General features: G+C 38.4%; 1 protein-coding gene across 2 annotated transcripts in view; it reads left to right on the top strand.

Moving 5' to 3' along the window:
* Positions 1–19,739, top strand: part of CAP2 (cyclase associated actin cytoskeleton regulatory protein 2) — a 148,851-nt gene that overhangs the window by 49,820 nt on the left and 79,292 nt on the right. For both annotated transcript variants that reach the window (XM_027864254.1, XM_027864180.1), the window contains exon 4: positions 15,094–15,171. In XM_027864254.1, coding sequence (XP_027720055.1) covers positions 15,094–15,171 — 78 coding nt within the window. The remainder of the gene's footprint in view (positions 1–15,093; positions 15,172–19,739) is intronic.

Raw genomic sequence — 19,739 nt, 5'->3', positions numbered from 1 at the left:
TTATAACTGATAATATTGATAATAATAATAGAGTCTTAAAACAGCCTTATCAGTTATGCTGTTGTTTAGTCATTTCAATCTTGTCCAACTCTTCATGACCCCCTTTGGGGTTTTCTCCACAAAGTGGAGTGGTTTGCCATTTCCTTCTCTAGTTCATTTTACAGATAAGGAAACTGAGGCAAACAGGGTTAAGTGATTTGTTCAGAGTCACACAGCCAGTAAGTGTCTGAGACCAGATTTAAACTCCATAAGGAGTCTTCCTAACTATAGGCACAGAACTCTATCCACTGCACTACCTAGCTGCCCTATCAGTTATAGAAAAAGTCATTTTGCCTTTAAACATCATATACAAATTGTTTCTATTATGTTTCCTATAACCCTTGTAATTAAAGTTTAAACATTTTAAAGCTGCACAATGTATTTCTGAACACCCCAAGCTTTCTTTCCCTTCTCTAACTTAATTCATTTTTGTCATTATGTGACAGATTAAGTATGATAGGAAATAGCCTTCCAATAAATTTGGCCTCTGCTGCTCTACAGTCACTAGCCAGTTCTTTAAGGGAAATTGAATTCTCTGGTTGAGTAATTCAAACACAAGGAAATTCTGAGAATTGCTGAATCTCTTAGGGACTATTTGTGTTTAGATGGTATTTGTAATTAAGTAGAAGAATATTTTGAACTCAGGAGGCTCAGGCTATGTTACTGTGAGACTGAGTGAGTCTCTTAAGCCCTCTGTGCCTTTATTTCCCTTTGTTCTGTCAGGCCACAAAGAGAGATCATTTAGTAACAGAATTTAGGGCTAGAAGGGACCTTACAGATCATCTAAGCCAGCCTACTTACTTTATGGATTAGGAAACTGAGGCACAGAGAATTTAAGTGACTTGTGTCAGCATCAGGATTCCAACCCTGAACTTTTGACTGCAAGTCCAGTCTTTTATGACATCCCACCTTGCCACCAGTTAACACTTGTCAAATGTTCCTGTCTTCTTTGACTTACCTTTTGCATGCAGACTGGTGTATACCTGACTAAAAGACAAAAGGTCCAGGACCCTTCTCAGGATCTCCTCTGTCTTTGAAGTAAAAAAGATGAAAATTAAAAGTGGCCCTGTCAGGACAAACAGGGAACAATTCAGTTTTGTGAGGCTCACATCATGATATTGCTGTTTACAGAGATAGATCACGTCTATGCCCATTTCAGAAGTTAGTGGAGGATAAGCAGCACACGTTTTTTTCTGAGAAGTTGATTTCAGAGATTATGGTTATCAGCCAGTCAGAGTTTAAATATACTGCATGGCACTTCTTCATCTTCTTCTTCTCCTCCTCCTTTTCCTTCTTCTTTTTCTTCTTCTTTTTCTTCTCCTCCTCCTCCTTCTTCTTCTCCTTCTTCTCCTCCTTCTTCTCCTCCTTCTTCATATCACAATGCCAATAAGTGATGCATTCATTTTGATATCCAGATTCAAAGATAGTCCAATTAATTGACTCACAGCTACTCTTAATAGTCTGTACATTCAAACCCCCTCCAAAGATAATGGCTGCTTTATGTTTTTGTTTCATTTTAGGTAAGTTGGTTTTTCTCCATTCCCTCTCTAATCCTAATCTACACCATTCAGTACCATTCAGTACCAATTACATACAATGTTAACAGGAATCAATCACAGACATCTGAAAGGTCTAAGACAATGAGTAATCAATCAGTAAGCATTTATCAAGCACCTACTATATGCCAGGCATGGTACTAGGTATTGGGTATACAAAACCAAAAGTGAAACAGCCTATCCTCAAGGATCTTACATTTTAATAGAGTAAATAATATGCAAATATCTAGGTATATTATATATGTAACATATATGTATATATGTGTGTATGTATGTGTGTATATACACACTATATATATACATATATACATGCATACATACGTACACATAGATTATCTCCTTTCCTATCTTCAGATGGGGTATCAACATAAAATTTTATCTCTCTGCCCTTCAAATATTGGTAGTCTAGAGGACAAATGTGACTCAGAAGTACAGCTGTTTGCCTGGTCATTTTAAAAAATTTTTCAGTAGTTTATTTTTTATTTTTGAGTGACCTCTATTTTTAGTTAACCTGTCCCTCCCACCCTTTGTGGAGTAATTTTTTTAAAACTTTAAAAAAACAAATCTCTCAATACATAGCTGCCTAGTCCAGCATAACAAATTCCTACATTAGCCATGTCCAAAAATACGTACCTTTTCTGCATTTTAAGTTCATCATTTCTCTATCAGGAGGTAAGTAGAATGCTTCATCTTCCTTCTTTTGGGCTTGTGGTTTATCATTGTATTATTCAGAGTTCTATATTTTCAAAGATTTTTTTTCTATTACCATTGTAAAACTTATTCTCCTTGATCTGTTCACTTCAGTCTTCATCAGTTCATGAAGGTCTTCTCAGTTTCCTCCAAAATTGTCCACTTCACCATTTCTTACGGCACAGTAATGTCACATTATATTCATATTGTTTAGCTAGTCCACAGTAGGAGGGCATTACCTAGTTTCCCGTTTTTAGCAACCTTGAAAAGAGTTGCTATAAGTATTTTTGTATGGATAGATCTCTTTCCTCTTTCTTTAATTTCTTTGGGATGCAGTCCTAGAAGTGGTATACCTGGGTCAAAAAGTGTGTATAATTTAGTAACTTTCTGGGGTTTGATTCATATTGATTTCCAAAATAGACAGGACAACTCACAGCTTCACTAACAGTTCACTATTGTGTGCCTCTTTTGCCCAGTTCCCATGGTCACTCTTAATGGAGAGGGTAGACCTTTGCTTACACTCACTAGCTTAGCTCTTTCCTACCATAGGCTAGTTACACAAAAGATCATCAGAAATAGCAAATAATGAGTTAACCTATTTTATTTAAGCAAACAACCTACTGAAATCAGAGAAGTTATACAGATTAGAAAATGTCAAATAATAGACAGGAATTAATGAGCTCTTTAGCTAGGAGTAAGATAAGATTTCAGCTCAAATAAAAAGGGCCTGACCTCACTTACAGAGATCCATTCAAGCAGTGTAGGGATGCAAGCTCCTCCTTATGGAAGAACAAGCTTCCTTCCCCAAATGTCTGCTGATTCTCCATTTACGTCTCCTGAAAGTCTCTGTAACAGTACGTGTTTCTCTCCAGAGATGTTTTGAAACCACCACAGTGTATTCCTTACACAGGCAGATGCATGGTGTATGTTCACCATTCTCTCAACCAGTTAGGAATGAAATCTTCCTCTGTATTCATAGCAACTCACAAAATGCCCCAGGCTTGGTTAGGCGCTCAGATTACATGCAAAACTCCAGAGCAAATACAAGTTAAACTTGGAGAGGAAGGCATTAGCAGCTATAATGAACAAGGAAAAATCTCATATAGATGGTGTCATGAGTTGGGTCTTGAAGGAATCCAGGAATTCAAAGAAGTAAGGAGGAGGAGAGAGAGCATTCCAGGCATGAAAGAAAGCCAATACAAAGGTATGGGAAAGGAGAGTTGAAGTAACTATGTGTCCAGGCCATGTGTATTTTCAGAAAGGTTCATGTAGATTTAAAATGCAATTTAAACATCATATTCAAAGATAGGCAGTCTCATTTACATTGTATATTATTTGATATGGAATATTCTTCCTTATACTTGTCCATTTGGTTTTTTTTTTGGTGGGGGAGGGGTTGTTTGTTTTTTGGTTTTGGGGTTGTTTTGGTTTGTTTGGGGTTTTTTTTGGCTAAAGCTTTGAAAACTATAAAGAAAAACTTGATGCTGAAAACTTTAAATTTTATTTAAATAAGTTATAACCATTTAGGAAATGTGTAGCATGTGTTTGTAAGTCAAATATATTTTCAAGTTAAATCTTTTTGCCTTCAAAAGATAGATTTTTTAAAAAGCATTTTGGATAAAAACTTGGTATTGAAAATCAAGGCAATGCTTTAGGTAGCAAAATGTTTCTCAACCACTGATTGGGGGATGGGAAGAAGTGGCAGGCAAAAGACAGGGACTTAGTAATGAGGAAAGACAAACCTTGGGAGAGAATCTTGGGGGTAGCAGCCAGGGCTGGATTAAGGAACAGGAGCAGTGTCACTGTGAGAGGGAGGGAGGGCTATGACACAGGACAGCAGGCTAGAGAATTGCTAAGGAGAGGAAATACGCTCCTTGGAATCTGGCACCATGGGTCACTCACCCTAGTTATGGTTCTGGGAATGATCAACCAATTAGACCCCTGAAGGAGTCAGGAAGAAATGGAAGCAGAAACTCAAGTTGAAAATTTAAGTTTGACTAGAAGGAGGAAAACTTTATTCTCTAAAATAAGAAAAGAAGAGCAGGCGGAATGGGTGAAAATTGTTGAGGCGCTTCCAAACTGAAGGTGAGGCAGTATGGCATGATGCGGAAGTGTCAAACTTGATGCCCGCAAAACTTCTGAGAGGGACCTGAACTAGATGAAAATGTAATTGGGGAATGTTTAACAAAATAAACAAAAATGCAATAATGCATAATAGATATGTAAGCTATATGATATAATAAATAATATATAATAAATTAAGATATTTAATATATAATATAATAGAGATAAGTTAATTTGAGTTTTTCTAAGTCAATCTCTGGCCCACGAAGCTCTGTTTCTCTTTGACACCAATGTAGAAACATAGAAGTATGACCAGCAATTTGAGAGAACTTAATTTATATGGCCTGCAATTTCTAATTCTAAAATGAGAAAAGTCATTTTTTGAGGTTGATCAGGACAGGGTTCCAAAATAGCAGGGCATGTTGAAAAACCAATGATGACTGGTATAACCTCTCCAAGCAGTTCATCTGTACCCTTAAGGCCATAGAGGAAAAGTGTTGAGGAATTAACAAGCTCATTTAAGGAAAAGACCAGGGGACAAAAAAACCACTTGTGTGTATGAAACTGGCCCCATTCCTTAGCAGCAATGTGAAGAATGACGTAAGAGAGAAGTCATGGAAAAGCATCTCTAATATAGTTATCATAGTGGTTCATCATCCCACACCCCAAGTACTTTTCCTCCTGTTTCTTCACTTTGCTATATCTAGGTTGCCATAGTCTGCGTATTTCTTAGGCTATGTCTTATCCATTTATGATCTTAACAGTAAGAAGAGCAAGGATTTAAACAGGTAAACACCAAGGGGGTGATTGACTCATGATAAGATGGATGCTTATACACACAGATAATTGTTTCTTGCCTAATACTTCCTGGCCATTTTTTTTAATTGAAGGATTTTGTGTCCCCTTAGGAGGTTATAATATCTGACACAGAGGTAGAATTAATAGATCAAGTAGGTTAGAAACAATTTGGGATAGCCATTATCAAGCATGAAATAGGAAGTAAACTAGAGATCAGTAAAAAGATGGTCTAGCAGTTGTAAGGTTAGATGGCATAAATTTTTTAGTGGACCCAATATGGTCTTTTAATATTTTCCAGCAATTCTCAGCAGCCTGGGAGGTGGAGAGAGAAGAAAGTAGACAGTAGAAGTGGCCTAGATTTAGGGATTGCAAGTTAAGGGTGGACAGAAAGTCAAGAGGGTAAAGGATTGCAGAGCAGCAGAGTGTGTATATGAGTCTAGTGGCATAGTGCTGTAATAAGAGATAACTATGAAGAATTCAGAGAGATATGGAAAGATGTGTATCAACTGATATAGAAGGAAGCAAGTGATGCCAGAAAAGGAGTGGTAAAGAAGGAAAGTTAGGGAAAGGTAAAAGAACTAGAGGTAATAATGAAGATCAGGCAGATTCTATAAAATTGGGAGAGGTAGAAAGATAGGACGTTTTGGTCAAAGAAGTGAATTTCAGAGCAGAAAATTTCAAAGATGGAGCAATGATAAAATTTAAAGACTGTACAAAGTGTTGTGGAAGTAAAGGTCACTGGACTTGAGGAAGCTGAGAAACTGAGATTTTCTAGACTAGTAATAAACATGAAATGATTTCATTTCTAAACCTATCTTTCCTTTCTTTTCCTTGCTACAGAGATATCATGATTACTACTCTTAAGCTTACTTAACCTTATATCTTTTTAAGGGGATTTGTTCTGTGAAGTTTGGATTCAGTCAAAGGGCTACACTTGAGGACCTAGAAGGCCTCATGTGGTCTCAAGATTGCAGGTTCTCCACCCCAATGGGTTTTCAGATAGCAGATCTCTTATTTTTCTTGGGGGAAGGGGAAGGATCTAGCTGACAAACTTATATGGTTGGAAGTGAGGGGGAGGTGACTGAAATTGAGGCAAAATAAGAATGTTTTTCTATCACTAGGCATGGCTGGAATATAAAAATTTGTTACAATACTCTGGAAATACTTTAACTTCTATTAGAAAAACAAATAAATGATAATAAAATTGCATTCCACCATTCATTCTTCCTTTCCTCAGAAGGCATTTCTTTTGTAAAAGATTGATATATTTTATTCCCTCTTTGGGTTTAGGAATTACATTTTTTTTAAATTATGGGTTATCTTTTCCTCAAGCTCAGAAAAAAGTGCATTTGAGACATCTACAAGTATTGAAACAGCAAATAGCCTATTGAAATGCATGTTTTATATTGTCAGTACTGTGCATCAGATGTCTTCATGTGATCTGGCAGTTGCCTAGACAACAATTCTAATAATAATGGATGGCCCTCGTATATTTTCAGTGCCTTGGGGAAAAAAAAAAAGATTAGTTCCTTTTAGTTTAGCATCCACATTCCCAGTACACCTCCTCTTTCTTCATTTGCCAATCTTCAGAACGGCTTAACCCTGTTAAATAAACACACCTCTCTCCTCTGCCAAGGTGGAGAGCATTATTTTTAAAACTATAGGAAACTGTGTAAGGGCACAAGAGGTTCTAGTTTAGAACAAATTACCCAATAAAAATTATTGCCCTTTTGATACCTCCTTTAGCGCGTAAGGCAGGACCTGAAAATAGCCCTTTTGTATGACATGGTTGGTATTTGAGCAAACTGGCGTCTTTAAATTAACAGTGTTTACGGTTTGATGAAGTTTTGCCAGCAGATTTTTTTAAAATAACCAGTGTGTGTGACATTATTGCTTCCTTCCCCTAGTCAGACTCTAAATTTAGGTTCAGTTTTATTAGGACTATCCCAGAGAGTTGCAAGCTTTGTGAAAACTCCCTTGTCATGCACTGAGAGAGAACATATTAGGTCATGGTAAGCAGGGATGACAGAGTTCCAAGGAAAACCATTTTGAAGTCCACAGATAAAACCTGCTTATTCAGAAAGAATCAGAATTGGTTTCTCTATCTCTGTTTTCTCTTTATTGGAAAGTACAAGAAATCTTTATTTTCCCTGCATAAACTGATGAGTTCAATAATCCATTATCAGTGCTTTGTTCATCACGAGCTGACCTACAGAATTAGCACTTCATTACATACTGTGTTATTTTTAAATTGTCCTCACAGCTCAATTTTCACTGCTTTTTCCATGGGTATGTACTTTTTTTTCTTGTAAGCTCCTGTAGGTGCCTCATAAGCTAGCTACTCAACAAATACTTTTTGATTGATGGATAAATGAAAGAAGAAATTTATTTCTTATTAAGGGGCATTTTCAAAAGGTTCAGTAAGTTGTCAGAAGAAGATCTTTCTTTTTTTTTTTTTTTCAGTAGGACATGGGACCCAAACTGACTTGTCTCTTGAGGCCATGTCTAGTAGCCCAGTACCATGGGCATATCATATTTACTCTTTGAGCCTCAGTTCCTTATCTTTAAAATGGGTTTAATAATACCATTAGTACTATCCAACTCACACGGTTGATGTAAGGAAAACACTTTGTAAGCTTCAATGTATTATGTAAAAGTATATCATATTATATTTCAACTAATCCACCTCCTAAATCAATCTATTCCAGGCTAATGCTAGGTAATTTTAATCCAGTGTATATTCTGACAAAAACACCCAATGAGTATCACAGAATAATAGAATCTCAGAGTTGAAGGGCCCTCAGAGACCGAATGTTCTGATCATTATTATTATTCCATGAAGTAGTCCCCCAGCCTTTGCTTAAAGGTTTCCAAAGAAGAAGAACTCACTCCCACTTGAGGAACACGAGGTCACTTTTGGACAACTTCAGTTGTTAAGAATTCTCTTCCATCAGGCCTAACTGTGCCTCTCTACGACCTCCACCCATGGCTCCTCGTTGCGTCCTCTGGGGCCAGACTTAACAAGTTCAACTTTTTTGATGCCACAGTCCTTGAGACACTGGAAGACAGCCATCATTACCCTTCCTTTCAACCAGATCTTCTCTTCGTCAAGCTAAACATCTCCAGTGCCTTTATCTCATTCTCATGTTGTATAATCTCTGTGCCCATCACCATCTTGGATGCCCTCCTCCAACTACTTCAGCTTACCAATATCCCTCCTAAAATGTGGCACCCAAACATTAGTGCATCACTTCAGATATGGTTTGACCAAGACAGAGTAAAGCAATATTCTTATCTCCCTAGTCCTGGATATCATGCCCCTCAAGGTCATATTAACTTTTTTTTTAATTATTTATTTATTTTTAGTTTTCAACATTCATTTCCACAAGATTTTGAGTTACAGATTTTCTTCCCATCTCTGCCCTCCCCCACCCCAAGATGGCATGCATTCTGAATACCCCTTCTCCCAATCTGCCCTCCCTGCTATCATGCCCCCTTCTTTTATTTCCTTCCCTTCTATTTTCTGATAGGGTGAGATAAATTTCTATACCCCATTACCTGTGTATCTTATTTCCCAGATGCATGTAAAAACAATTTTTTTTTTTAGGCAATTAAGGTTAAGTGACTTGCCCAGGGTCACACAGCTAGTAAGTAGTGTTTGGTCTGAGGCCAGATTTGAAATCAGGTCCTCCTGACTTCAGGGTCAGTGCTATATCCACTGTGCCACCTGGCTGTCCCTAAAAACAATTTTTAACATTTGTTTTTGAAATTTTGAGTTCCAAATTCTCTCCCTTCCTCCCTCCCCACCCACCCTCATTGAGAAGGCAAGCAATTTGATATAGGTTATACATGTGTAGTCATGCAAAACATTTCCATAATAGTCATGTTGTGAAAGACTATTTCCCTCCATCCTATCCCATCCCCCATTTATTCTATTCTCTCCTTTGACCCTGTCCCTCCTCAAAAGTGTTTGCCTCTGATTACCCCTTCCCCCAATTGGCCCTCCCTTCTATCACCCCTCCCCTCTCTTATGCCCTTCTCCTCTACTTTCCTGTAGGGTAAGATAGATTTCCATACCCAATTGAGTGTGTATGTTATTCCCTCCTTAAGCCAAATCTGATGAGAGTAAGGTTCACTCATTCCCTCTCACCTACCCCCTTTTCCCCTCCACTGTAAAAGCTTTTTCTTGCCTCTATTATATGAGATAATTTACTCCATTCTACCTCTCCCTTTCTCCTCCCAGTACATTCCTTTCTCACCCCTTAATTTTATTTTTTAGATATCATCCGTTCACATTCAACTCACCCTGTACCTTTGTCTATATATATTCCCTCCAACAACCCTAATAATGAGAAAGGTCTCATGAGTTACAAATATCATCTTTCCATGTAGGAAGGTAAACAGTTCCACTTTAATAAGTTCCTTATCATTTCTCTTTCCTGTTTACCTTTTCATGCTTCTCTTGAGTCTTATACTTGAAAGTCAATTTTTCTATTTAGCTCTGGCTTCTCAAGTATGCCTTAAATTTAGGTTCAATTTGAATGTGTATCTAGAGCCTCTATCAAATTGCATGCCATCTTGGGGTGAGGGAGGGGAGAGATGGGAAGAAAATTTGGAACTAGAAATCTTATAGAAGTGAATGTTGAAAACTAAAAATAAATAAATTAATTGTGTAAAAAAAATTTTTAAAAAAAAGAATGCATTAAATCCCTCTACATCAGTGAATGTTGATTTTTCCCCTTCATTGATTACACTCAGTTTTGCTGGGTAGGTGATTCTTGGTTTTAATCCTAGCTCCTTAGACTTCTGGAATATCATATTCCAAGCCCTATGATCCTTTATTGTAGAAGCTGCTAAGTCTTGTGTTACCCTGATTTTGTTTCCACAGTACTTGAATTGTTTCTTTCTGGCTGCTTGCAATATTTTCTCCTTGTCCTGGGAACTCTGGAATTTGGCTATAATATTCCTGGGAATTTTCCTTTTGGGATCTCTTTCAGGAGGTGATTGGTGGATTCTTTCCATTTCTATTTTACCTTCTGGTTCTAGAATATCAGGGCAGTTTTCCTTGATAATTTCTCGAAAGATAATGTCTAGATTCTTTTTTTGATCATGGGTTTTAGGTAGTTCAATAATTTTTAAATTATCTCCCCAGGATCTATTTTCCAGGTCAGTTGTTTTTCCAATGAGATATTTCATATTGTCTTCTATTTTTTCCATTCTTTTCATTTTATTTTATAATTTCTTGATTTCTTATAGAGTCATTAGCTTCCATTTGCTCCATTCTAATTTTTAAGGAATTATTTTCTTCAGTGAGCTTTTGGACCTCCTTTTCCATTCGACCAATTCTGCTTTTTAAGGCATTCTTTTCCTCATTGTGTTTTTGGACCTCTTTTGTCATTTGGGTTAGTCTATTTTATAAGGTATTATTTTCTTCAGTATTTTTTTGGCTTTCCTTTAGCAAGCTGTTGACACATTTTTCATGATTTTCTTGCATTACTCTCATTTTTCTTCCCAATTTTTCAAAATCCTTTTTGAGCTCTTCCATGGCTTGAGACCAATTCATATTTTTCTTGGAAGCTTTTGATGTAGGAGTTTTGACTTTGTTGTCCTCTTCTGATTGTATGTTTTGATCTTCCTTGTCATCAAAGTTTCTATAGTCTGTCCTTTTCTGCTTTTGCTCATTTCCCCAGCCAATTACTTGATTTTTTAACTCTTTGTTAAGGTATGGCTCTGCTTCCAGTGTGGAGGCATACTATCCCATGCTTCAGGGGTTTTGTGCAGCTGTTTTCAGATATATTTCTAGGGACCTGTAAGTTTTCAGTTCTTCCAAGGTGGTATGATCTAAGGAAAGATGTTTACTTCTCTCCTGGCCTGTCCTCTGATCTATGAGTGACCATAAGCATTCTTTTCTGCCCTGGAACAGTGCCCTCTCCACTACTGCCACAAGCTCTGCTATTCCAGTGCCCCTCCTCACCCCAGGACTGCGACCCAGATCCAAGTATGGGCAAAGCAACAAAATCCTGCCTCAGTGCCAGCAAAGATATCCCTGTAATCTCCTTCTAATCAGTTGTTTGATCCCCTTACCATCTGTGGTCTGAGAGCTCTGGAAGCAGCCACTGCCTCTGCTAGCCCCACCTGGGGCTGTGCAGGGGCTGGGGCTGGACTGTGCTCCTCTCTCACCCAGGTCCTACAGACCTTTCCTACTGACCTTCTAAGTTGTCTTTGGTGTTTGTGGGTTGAGAAGACTGGAAACCACCACAGCTGCCCATGATTCAGTCCTCTGTGGCTTATTCCAAGTTTGCTGGGGCCTGGTCTGTTTTGTTCTGCTCCTCTCTCAGCCTGGTACAGCAGACCTTTTCTGTAGACCCTCCAGGTTGTCTTGGGCCAGAAATTTGTTTCAGTCTGTCTTTTTGTGGGTTCTGTTGCTCTAGGATTTGTTTAGAGTAATTTTTACAAGTATATGGAGGGGTTTGGGGGAGAACTTGAGCAAGTCCCTGCTTTTACTCTGCCATCTTGGCTCTGCCCCCCATATGAGCTTTTTTGACTGTCATATGACACTGTTGACTCATAATGAGCTTTCATGACACTAAAACCCCCTTATCTTTTCTAGATAAACTGATGTCTAGCCATGCCTCGCATTTCTTATGCCTGGGAAAGTGATTTTTTTTTAAATCCAAATGTAAGACTTTACATTTACCCATATTAAGTTTCATCACATTAGATTTGTTCCAGTATTCTTCCTGTCTCCTGACTTTTTCATCTGATGTGTTCACTCTTCTTTCTAGTATCATGTCATCTGCAAATTGTATAAGTATGCTATTTATGTCTTTATCTAAATTATTGGTAAAAATCGTTAAAAAGCTCAGGACCAAGTACATATCCCAATGAGATATGAATCTGAATTAGAGAAGAGAAGCATTCTCTGTCAATATTATAGGGGAGGAAAACTGCCTCTTTTTCCACCAACTCACATACTGGCCACCTGTGGCATTGGACCTGTGCATCCTTCCATACAATTGAATCCAACATTTATTAAGTGCCTACTTTGTTCAAAGGCACTGAGCGAGACACCTCAAAGCCACTATAAGGCAACTTTAAATGTGAGCCTTCACAAAATTGCCAGGTGTGTCTTTGGCACCCTAAAATCTTTTCGGCGTATTTTTTTCCCTCAAATTTAAATCATGTTCTCAGCAGCCAATTAATTTCTGTGCCACTCCTTTCTCCCAAGCTGTTAGCTAATAAAGACCTAAGATGTCACTCATCCAGAGGTTTTGGATGCTCTTTAAAGCCAAAAATACTTATAGACCTAAAGATTCATTCTTTAATGGTTTTGTTTTATATCTTGGCAGGCCTGTGGGAAAGGTATTTGGGAGTTAAAGATAGAGGAAGCTTTTTTGATTTCCTCAGATCATAATGCATAGGTAACCTTCCACTCTGCTTATTGGGAAAGCTGGCCCTAGGAAGCTTATCCAGACCTTGAGAGGAAGATAAATAAATGCTTAATAAATGCTTGTTGGTTGATTGATTCTCTTATACTGTTGTTGAAATGATTCTCTAAGGAAACCTCATATAGGCTATTTTGTCAAGGATAAAGTGAAAGTTGCTATCATCATTAGCTAGATAATTAGTCCCCCCAACGCCCTCACACACACCACCACCCTCACAAAAAAGTCTTGCTATTAAGGGAAAAAAAGCAATCTGAAGAAGAGCAAGCAGATAAAGTTGTCCCTCTACATTGATGCAAATCTCCAGATAATTGCTTAACCCTCAGTTGATTAAAGATTGTTATTAGAGAAAAGGCGGGTCCAGCAAGTAATCACAAAATGTTAATTGAATGTCTAGGAATTTTCCTACAACCCCTGCAAAAATAGCTCTTTAATCAACTTGAAAGGACCTAAAACTCAATATAACATGGAGGAAGTGCTGGACACAGAGAAAGGACACTTCAATTTGAGTCTGGATTCTGTCTTGATCTCTCTGAGTCTTACTTTGTTCATATTTAAAATAGAGAGGATAAGAACTATACTACCTACTTTACAGGATTATTATGACATAACTAGATTGTAAACCTTACAGCATAAATGAACATGACTTGTTCATAAATCTTTGGACAAGTACAAAAGATTGTTAATGCCATTTCTGAACTAAAATTTTAACTACACAAATCAGAAGATCCCAAGTTATTATTCCCACAGCAACTATGTTTCAGTCTTTATGTAATGCCTTTTGAGTAACGACCATTGCTAAAAAGAACTTTAGATTTCAGCGTTTAGGTTTCTTTGGAGTTTTTCTAGCCATTTATGTAAGGTAGGGAGTTCAGACAGACACACTTCAATTTCTGTGGTTAGCAGAGTCCAGCAAGTAATCATAAAATATTAAGTAAATGTTAAGGAATTTTCTTACAACCCTCCAACAGGATGTAAATAGATCTTTAATCAGTTTGAAAGTATTATAGGTCCTTGGCCATTAGATAAAGACAACTAACACCATACAGGAAACATCTTGTGATTAGCTAAGAGAATCAGTTATCCCCCTTGGCCATAATGTGTGTGTATGTATGTGAACATGAATCTGTGTGTGTATGTGTGTATATGAGAGCCCCTTCCCCACATTGTTGCTCTCTGGTAAGGTCAAGAACAGAAGCCATTTAGCAGTAGAGGAGTTGAGGCATTTTCTGGAGATAAAATCCCTTCACCTGGACCAGAAAGCAACAAGGTGGGGAGGGGACTTTCTCTTCTTTCCACAAAATTGACTATATCAGATTTGCTAAATGAGTGGGAGACAGTGCGTACAGTTGGGAGCAGATATGCACACCCGGGACACATGAGAATACAAAAAGGTGAAGAATTAGACACAAGAGGAAAGAGAAAGACTCATGAAGCTCTACAAAGAGAGAAAGGACTTCCATGTCTTTTAGTACTAGGAGTTGTGAATTATTATTTGCAAAATGTGTATCCTATATATGTACCTCACTGGCATTGTGCACTACACTTGAACCTACTCTTCCCATTGAACTCTGCATATTTGTGGAGACTGTTTCTCAGGTTTGGGGGGAAAATATTTTGTACCAATTGCTCCTATTTATACCATCTTAGTAATAACTTCACTAAAAAATTAATTAAGTCTATTGGCTGATTGCTAACAGGAGACAGACTAATAGGAACTCATGAGCTACAGCGGTAGGAGTAACCATCCACAGAGTTACCATTAGTGATAGTTTTAGAAGCGTGATACCACAGGGTATGCTCCTATATCCTGAGGATAGTAGTCACTTCTATAAACCAAATCCATGAATGTGAATTCCAATTCAGAGAGGATCCTGGGGTGGGGGGGAGGGAGGCATAACACTTACAAACTATTTATTATATTTCTGTACCAGAAAGCTATATTATTTAGTCATATCCTTTGAGATGAGATTGGTTTAGGAAAATAAAACTCTTCCTTCAGAAACAGTGGAAAAGTAAAACAGAACTTAACAATTTAGCAATCATGCAGTTCAGGATTGACTTTGAGCTATATATTCATGAGATGCAATATACCCCCAAACCAGTGACCCTTTAAGACACTGCTCCATAATATTTTACGTTTATACAGCTCCTTAAGGCTTTTACCAAGCACTTTATATATATTAAATCATTTGAGTTCCTCAACAAACCTGTGAGGCATGCAGAATGAGACCCATATTTTGACCCCAGCCAGGATCAGAATTTGTTTGGCTCTACTCTATGTGTGTGTTATTACTAGGTCTATCTAACAGTGGTTTGGGATATCCTGGAAACTAGAGGGTTCTCTGTTACTGGAGACCTTTAGGTGAAAGGTTGATGACCCCTGGGGGAGGGGTGCTTATACAGGGAAACTCTTGGTTAGCCATGGGTGTGTGACTTCTGAGGCTCCTTTCTCCTCTGATTCTATGATCTAACCCATCACCCTTCTTTTCCTTCTCCAGGCAGAGATGGTGCACAGTGCCTTCCAAGCACAAAGAGCTTTCATCTTGTTAGCATCTCAGTACCAACAGCCCCAAGAGGTAAGATCCGTTGAGTGTCCATGACACCATGGTCTGCACTGTAGACCCCTAACAACAGACATGCATATTGGAGAACAGTAACAGAAAATCATCAGAGCTGTTGTCTCTGAAATACATCTCACAAATCAAGCCGTGGACCATGTCTGTACGTTCCTACTCATCCCTGTCAAAGCACAGCTGAGCTAATCAATTTAGCCATCTTCACAATCTAAATGCACAAGTTGCATTAACTTTTGTGTCCATGATTGTAAAGAATAACATGCAGTGTGCACACAATTACATCTGTATTTTAGTAAGCACAGCAGACTTAAGAAACAGCATGGTATGATGGGAGGAGGAACGACATTTATGATGAACTACTTTAAATTGGCAATGCATTTTATGACATTATTTGATTCTTTAGATCCCTTCTGAGGTAGTAATAATAAGTTAACATTTTTGTAGCACCTACTGAGTGCCAGGCACTATGTTAAGCACCTTACAATTATTATCTCATCCTCACAACAACCCTGGAAGGTAGGTTCTATTATTATCCCCATTTTACTGCTGAGTAAACTGAGGCAAACAGAAGTTAAATGACTTGCCCTGAATCACATTGCTAGTAAGTGTCTGAGGCCATATTTAAACTCAGGTCTTTCTGACCTACCTAACTGCCCCAAGGTTGCAGAATCATAGATAGCATCCTGGAAGCATCCTTAGACACAATAGGCCAGCTCCTTCAAGGATAAGGAAACTGAAGTCCATAGAGGTTAAATGAATGGCCCAAGGTTAGACAGGTAGTAAGTGGTGTAAGCAGCTCTTGACTACAGGTCTTTTTGATTCTGAGCCTAGCACTTTCTTCAGTCTACCACAGTGCCTTCCATCATGGGAATTGTAAAGCAGGGTCTAGATCTGGCGTTCCCATTAATGGTGTGGCCTTGGCAAACATCAGTTCCCTGGGCCTTAGTTTCCTCATCTGTAAAATAATAATTGTGTTTTGTTGTTTGCAAATTGTTTTCTATGTATTATCTCATTGGAGCCTCTCAATAGCCCTATGTTGTAAATAATAGAACAATTGTCCCAATTTTGTACCCGAGACAACTGAGGCTCAGAGAGAAAGAACAACTTCTCCAAGGTCACACAGCTAGTGCCATTGATGGTTGGACTAGTCAAACTCAGAGGTGCCTTAAAAATCTATGATTATATCATTGTAACACCTGGGTTTGAATCCCACTTCTGCTATTTATCTGTTCTATGACCTTGGTAGTTACAGGATGTAACCATGTCTTTGTGCTAGGTCAATAAAAAGGTCAGTTGCAAAGTTGGACTTTTGGGGGCTTTTTTGCTTCTTTTCCCTTTTTTGGAGGACAGACCAGAGATAAGAAGAGCTAAGACTTGGGCAATGGGGGCAGATAGGGAGAAAGTCTCTTCATGTGCACAGCCTCCCTTAGGAGTTTGGGGGCAGAGACCAGGAGGAGGAATTCTTAGGCAGTGCCAGTCACTTGAGAAGAAGGGATTGTATTTGTAAGGCCCCCCCCAGTTACCCCCTTCTGACACACACACATAAAGTGAGATGAGTAATAAGGAACTAAAACCAAGACATAAGGGAGGCCTGAACTTTGCTCTGTTACTACCATGAATTGTTCAGATAATTGTTCAGATAATACAGTTCTGAGAAGGGGGTTGCCTTTCTAGCAATCCCAAGTTTGTTTTCTTTCCAGGAGGAGTCCAAGCCCACGGGGAGTGATGCCATAAGGCTAGAAATTTACATGCATGCCTGGGGAGTGAAATCCATAAGAATGTTGGAGCCCACTTATCCATGAGCCCCAAGTTTGTTTTCTTTCTAGGAGAGTCCAGTCATAGGGTAGGGCATCTGGAAGACTATACAAGACCCTGGAGAAAAGGTAGAAATCCTTGGAGATAGAACGTTTTGTTGATTATATAAGCATCTGAACATTATAAGTATTTTTATTGCTAAAAACATTTGACCAATCTCTTTGTATATGCTTAAAGCTCCTGAGGTTATAAAATTTGGCTCGGAATACCAGAAAATAGAATTTCACTTGAGATTTGTGGAATTTTCACCTTTCAAAGCATGAATCACACAGCACTAGTAAAGGAAAGAGCAAGCTGACCTACCTCATAGACATGCCCTGAGTGGGTGAAATTACTCAACATGTTCTTAATCAGTGGAACAGAGTGTCACTATTCAGTGACCACTTTACTAGTGCCAAGCTCCAATGTATGGCCCTTAATGGAAGGGAACTTCCTTTTTAAGCCATCAGCAAAATCATGACAAGTCAGCCTACACTTTCTACCACTTAGGGTCTTTTTTATTGATGTTATTTCTGGTTTCTTTATTGGGCTTTGTGTGGGCCCTGCTGCAGAATGATAACTTTATGGACCTTCTACAGAGGCAGTACCTGGTTTACTCTCCTAAGTTTTTCTTGTCTTTGAGATCCTTGAGTTATTTTTCTGAGTGGTATCTTTGACCATGAACTCGTATTTCTCTTTAATGACAAACTTTTTGTAAGCTAGGAACTTAACCATGGCTCTCAACTGAAGCACAGCCATTAGCTATCCAGAAATTCTCTGTTATACTATAGTTGTTTCCTTCCTTAGTTTTCTCCTATCTCTTTAGGAAAGTATATGAGAAAGTTCTATTTCCCATTGGTTCCTCAAAGATGAGTGTCAAAGAGGAAAATATATGTAAGTTCTTCACTCATCTGCATCTAAGGAATGCCTTTGGTCTTTTGCAAAAGAGATCATCAAAGTCGTTAAATATGAGACTGTGTAGTGTGTTGGAGGCATTGCAGTGCATTGGAAAGAGCCCCAGACTCAGAATTATTTAACCTGAGGCCAAGTCCTGGCTCTGCCATTAGCCATCTATGTGACCTTGGGCAAGTCATTTAATCTCTTAAGGCCTCAGTTTGCTCATTTGTGAAATGAAGGAGTTATACTATATGACCTCTAAGATCCATTTTAGCTTAAGATATATGATCTCATGTGATATTTTGATATTTTATATTTAAGCCTCATTCTGCCTTTTATTTGAGTGAAGTAAGAATACTCTTAATATCTCAGGAGAAAAAGAGATATATGGCCACCTCCACCCTCCTCACCCTCACACACAGATCTTCCCTCTTCCATTCACAATGTGAGGTGGAGGGAGAATGGGAAGGCCTCTGAATGATCTAGTGTGTGTACATTCGTGTTAAAATGCCACAAAATGAGCTATGGCAAGAGATAGTGTAAGTTTGACTAGGCAGAATTGTTTCAGATCACAACAAATGCAATTCTTGGTTCTCTCTACTTCATTCCTAAACACAATCATGGGGGGAAGGGAAGAAGAGGGAGGGAATGAATTTGGTCAAAGGGCACACACTATCTTCCTCTCCCAGTATCAAGGATATAGGCTGCCTAGTTTTCTTTATAGCATCCAAAACAATATTCTGTAAGCATGAATCATCGGCAGGTGGGAGATATGGCACTGGTCCCGCAAAAGGATTTAGCATCAAATAAAACATAGCTACTTCCCCAGTAAGCCATAAAATCAAAGATCCCAATAATCACAACCCTCAGTCATCATTTAAAATTAGTAGATTGTTATCTTATGTTCTACAAAATCAGAAAAATCAGTGTTTATGTTGCTTTCCAAGGGACACCACTATATGCATATATGTTACATAAAAATTCTGCTGCATTATAAATGTAACCCATCTAGGATTAGCACCATGCCTTCGTACATGTTAGACATCTAATTACCAATTGCTTTGTTTGACTTCTTTGAATTAAAAAAAAAAGTGGCAAAGGGGATTGATTTGATTATCTCATATCTCTGCAAATCACACAATTGTAGAGGTGGCACAGATCTCAAAGGTCTTTTACTTCAACCTGTACCTGAATCTTCTATGCCCCCTACAACAAAATCCCTGATAAATAGACATCCAGCCTGTGACTAAGGTAAAGAACAGCCCACTCTGAGAGGCAGGTCATTCCACTGCTAGAGAGATCTGGTAAGAAGTTTACATGTTGAAGTGAATTCTGCCTGTACAACCTGGACCCATGGTTCCTAGTTCGGCCATGTAGAACAAGTGAATCCCTTTTCCATAGCCTTTCAAATGCTTGAAGATAGTTATTATATTCCCCAGAGACCTCTCTTTTCTCCAAGCTAAATATCCAACTTTAGTCATTTTTCAGTCGTATCTGACTCTTTGTGACCCTATTTGGGGTTTTCTTAGCAAAGATACTGGAGTGGTTTGCCATTTCCTTCTCCAGCTCATTTTATGGATGAGGAAACTGAGGAAAACAAGGTTAAGCGACTTGCCCAGGGTCACACAAGTATGTGAAGTATATGAAGCTGGATTTGAACTGAGGTCCTCCTGACTCCAGGGCCAGAACTCTATTCACTGTGCCACCCACCTGCCCTTATATATCCATAATTCCTTTAACTTCAGGTATTTGTGGAACTGAGGTATCTTAGACTTGTTTTACTTGACCCCAATCAGAAAATAGGAGCATTGGGAGGAATTTGCAAAGAAGCAGGTTTCGGTGGAATGTAAGGACCAATTTACTAATAATTAAATCTG

This window comes from Vombatus ursinus, unplaced genomic scaffold (assembly GCF_900497805.2).
Source record: "Vombatus ursinus unplaced genomic scaffold, bare-nosed wombat genome assembly UNPS02000577.1, whole genome shotgun sequence".
Lineage (NCBI taxonomy): Eukaryota > Metazoa > Chordata > Mammalia > Diprotodontia > Vombatidae > Vombatus > Vombatus ursinus.
Note: the sequence above shows the minus strand (reverse complement) of the source record. Positions and strands in the feature narration are given on the sequence as shown.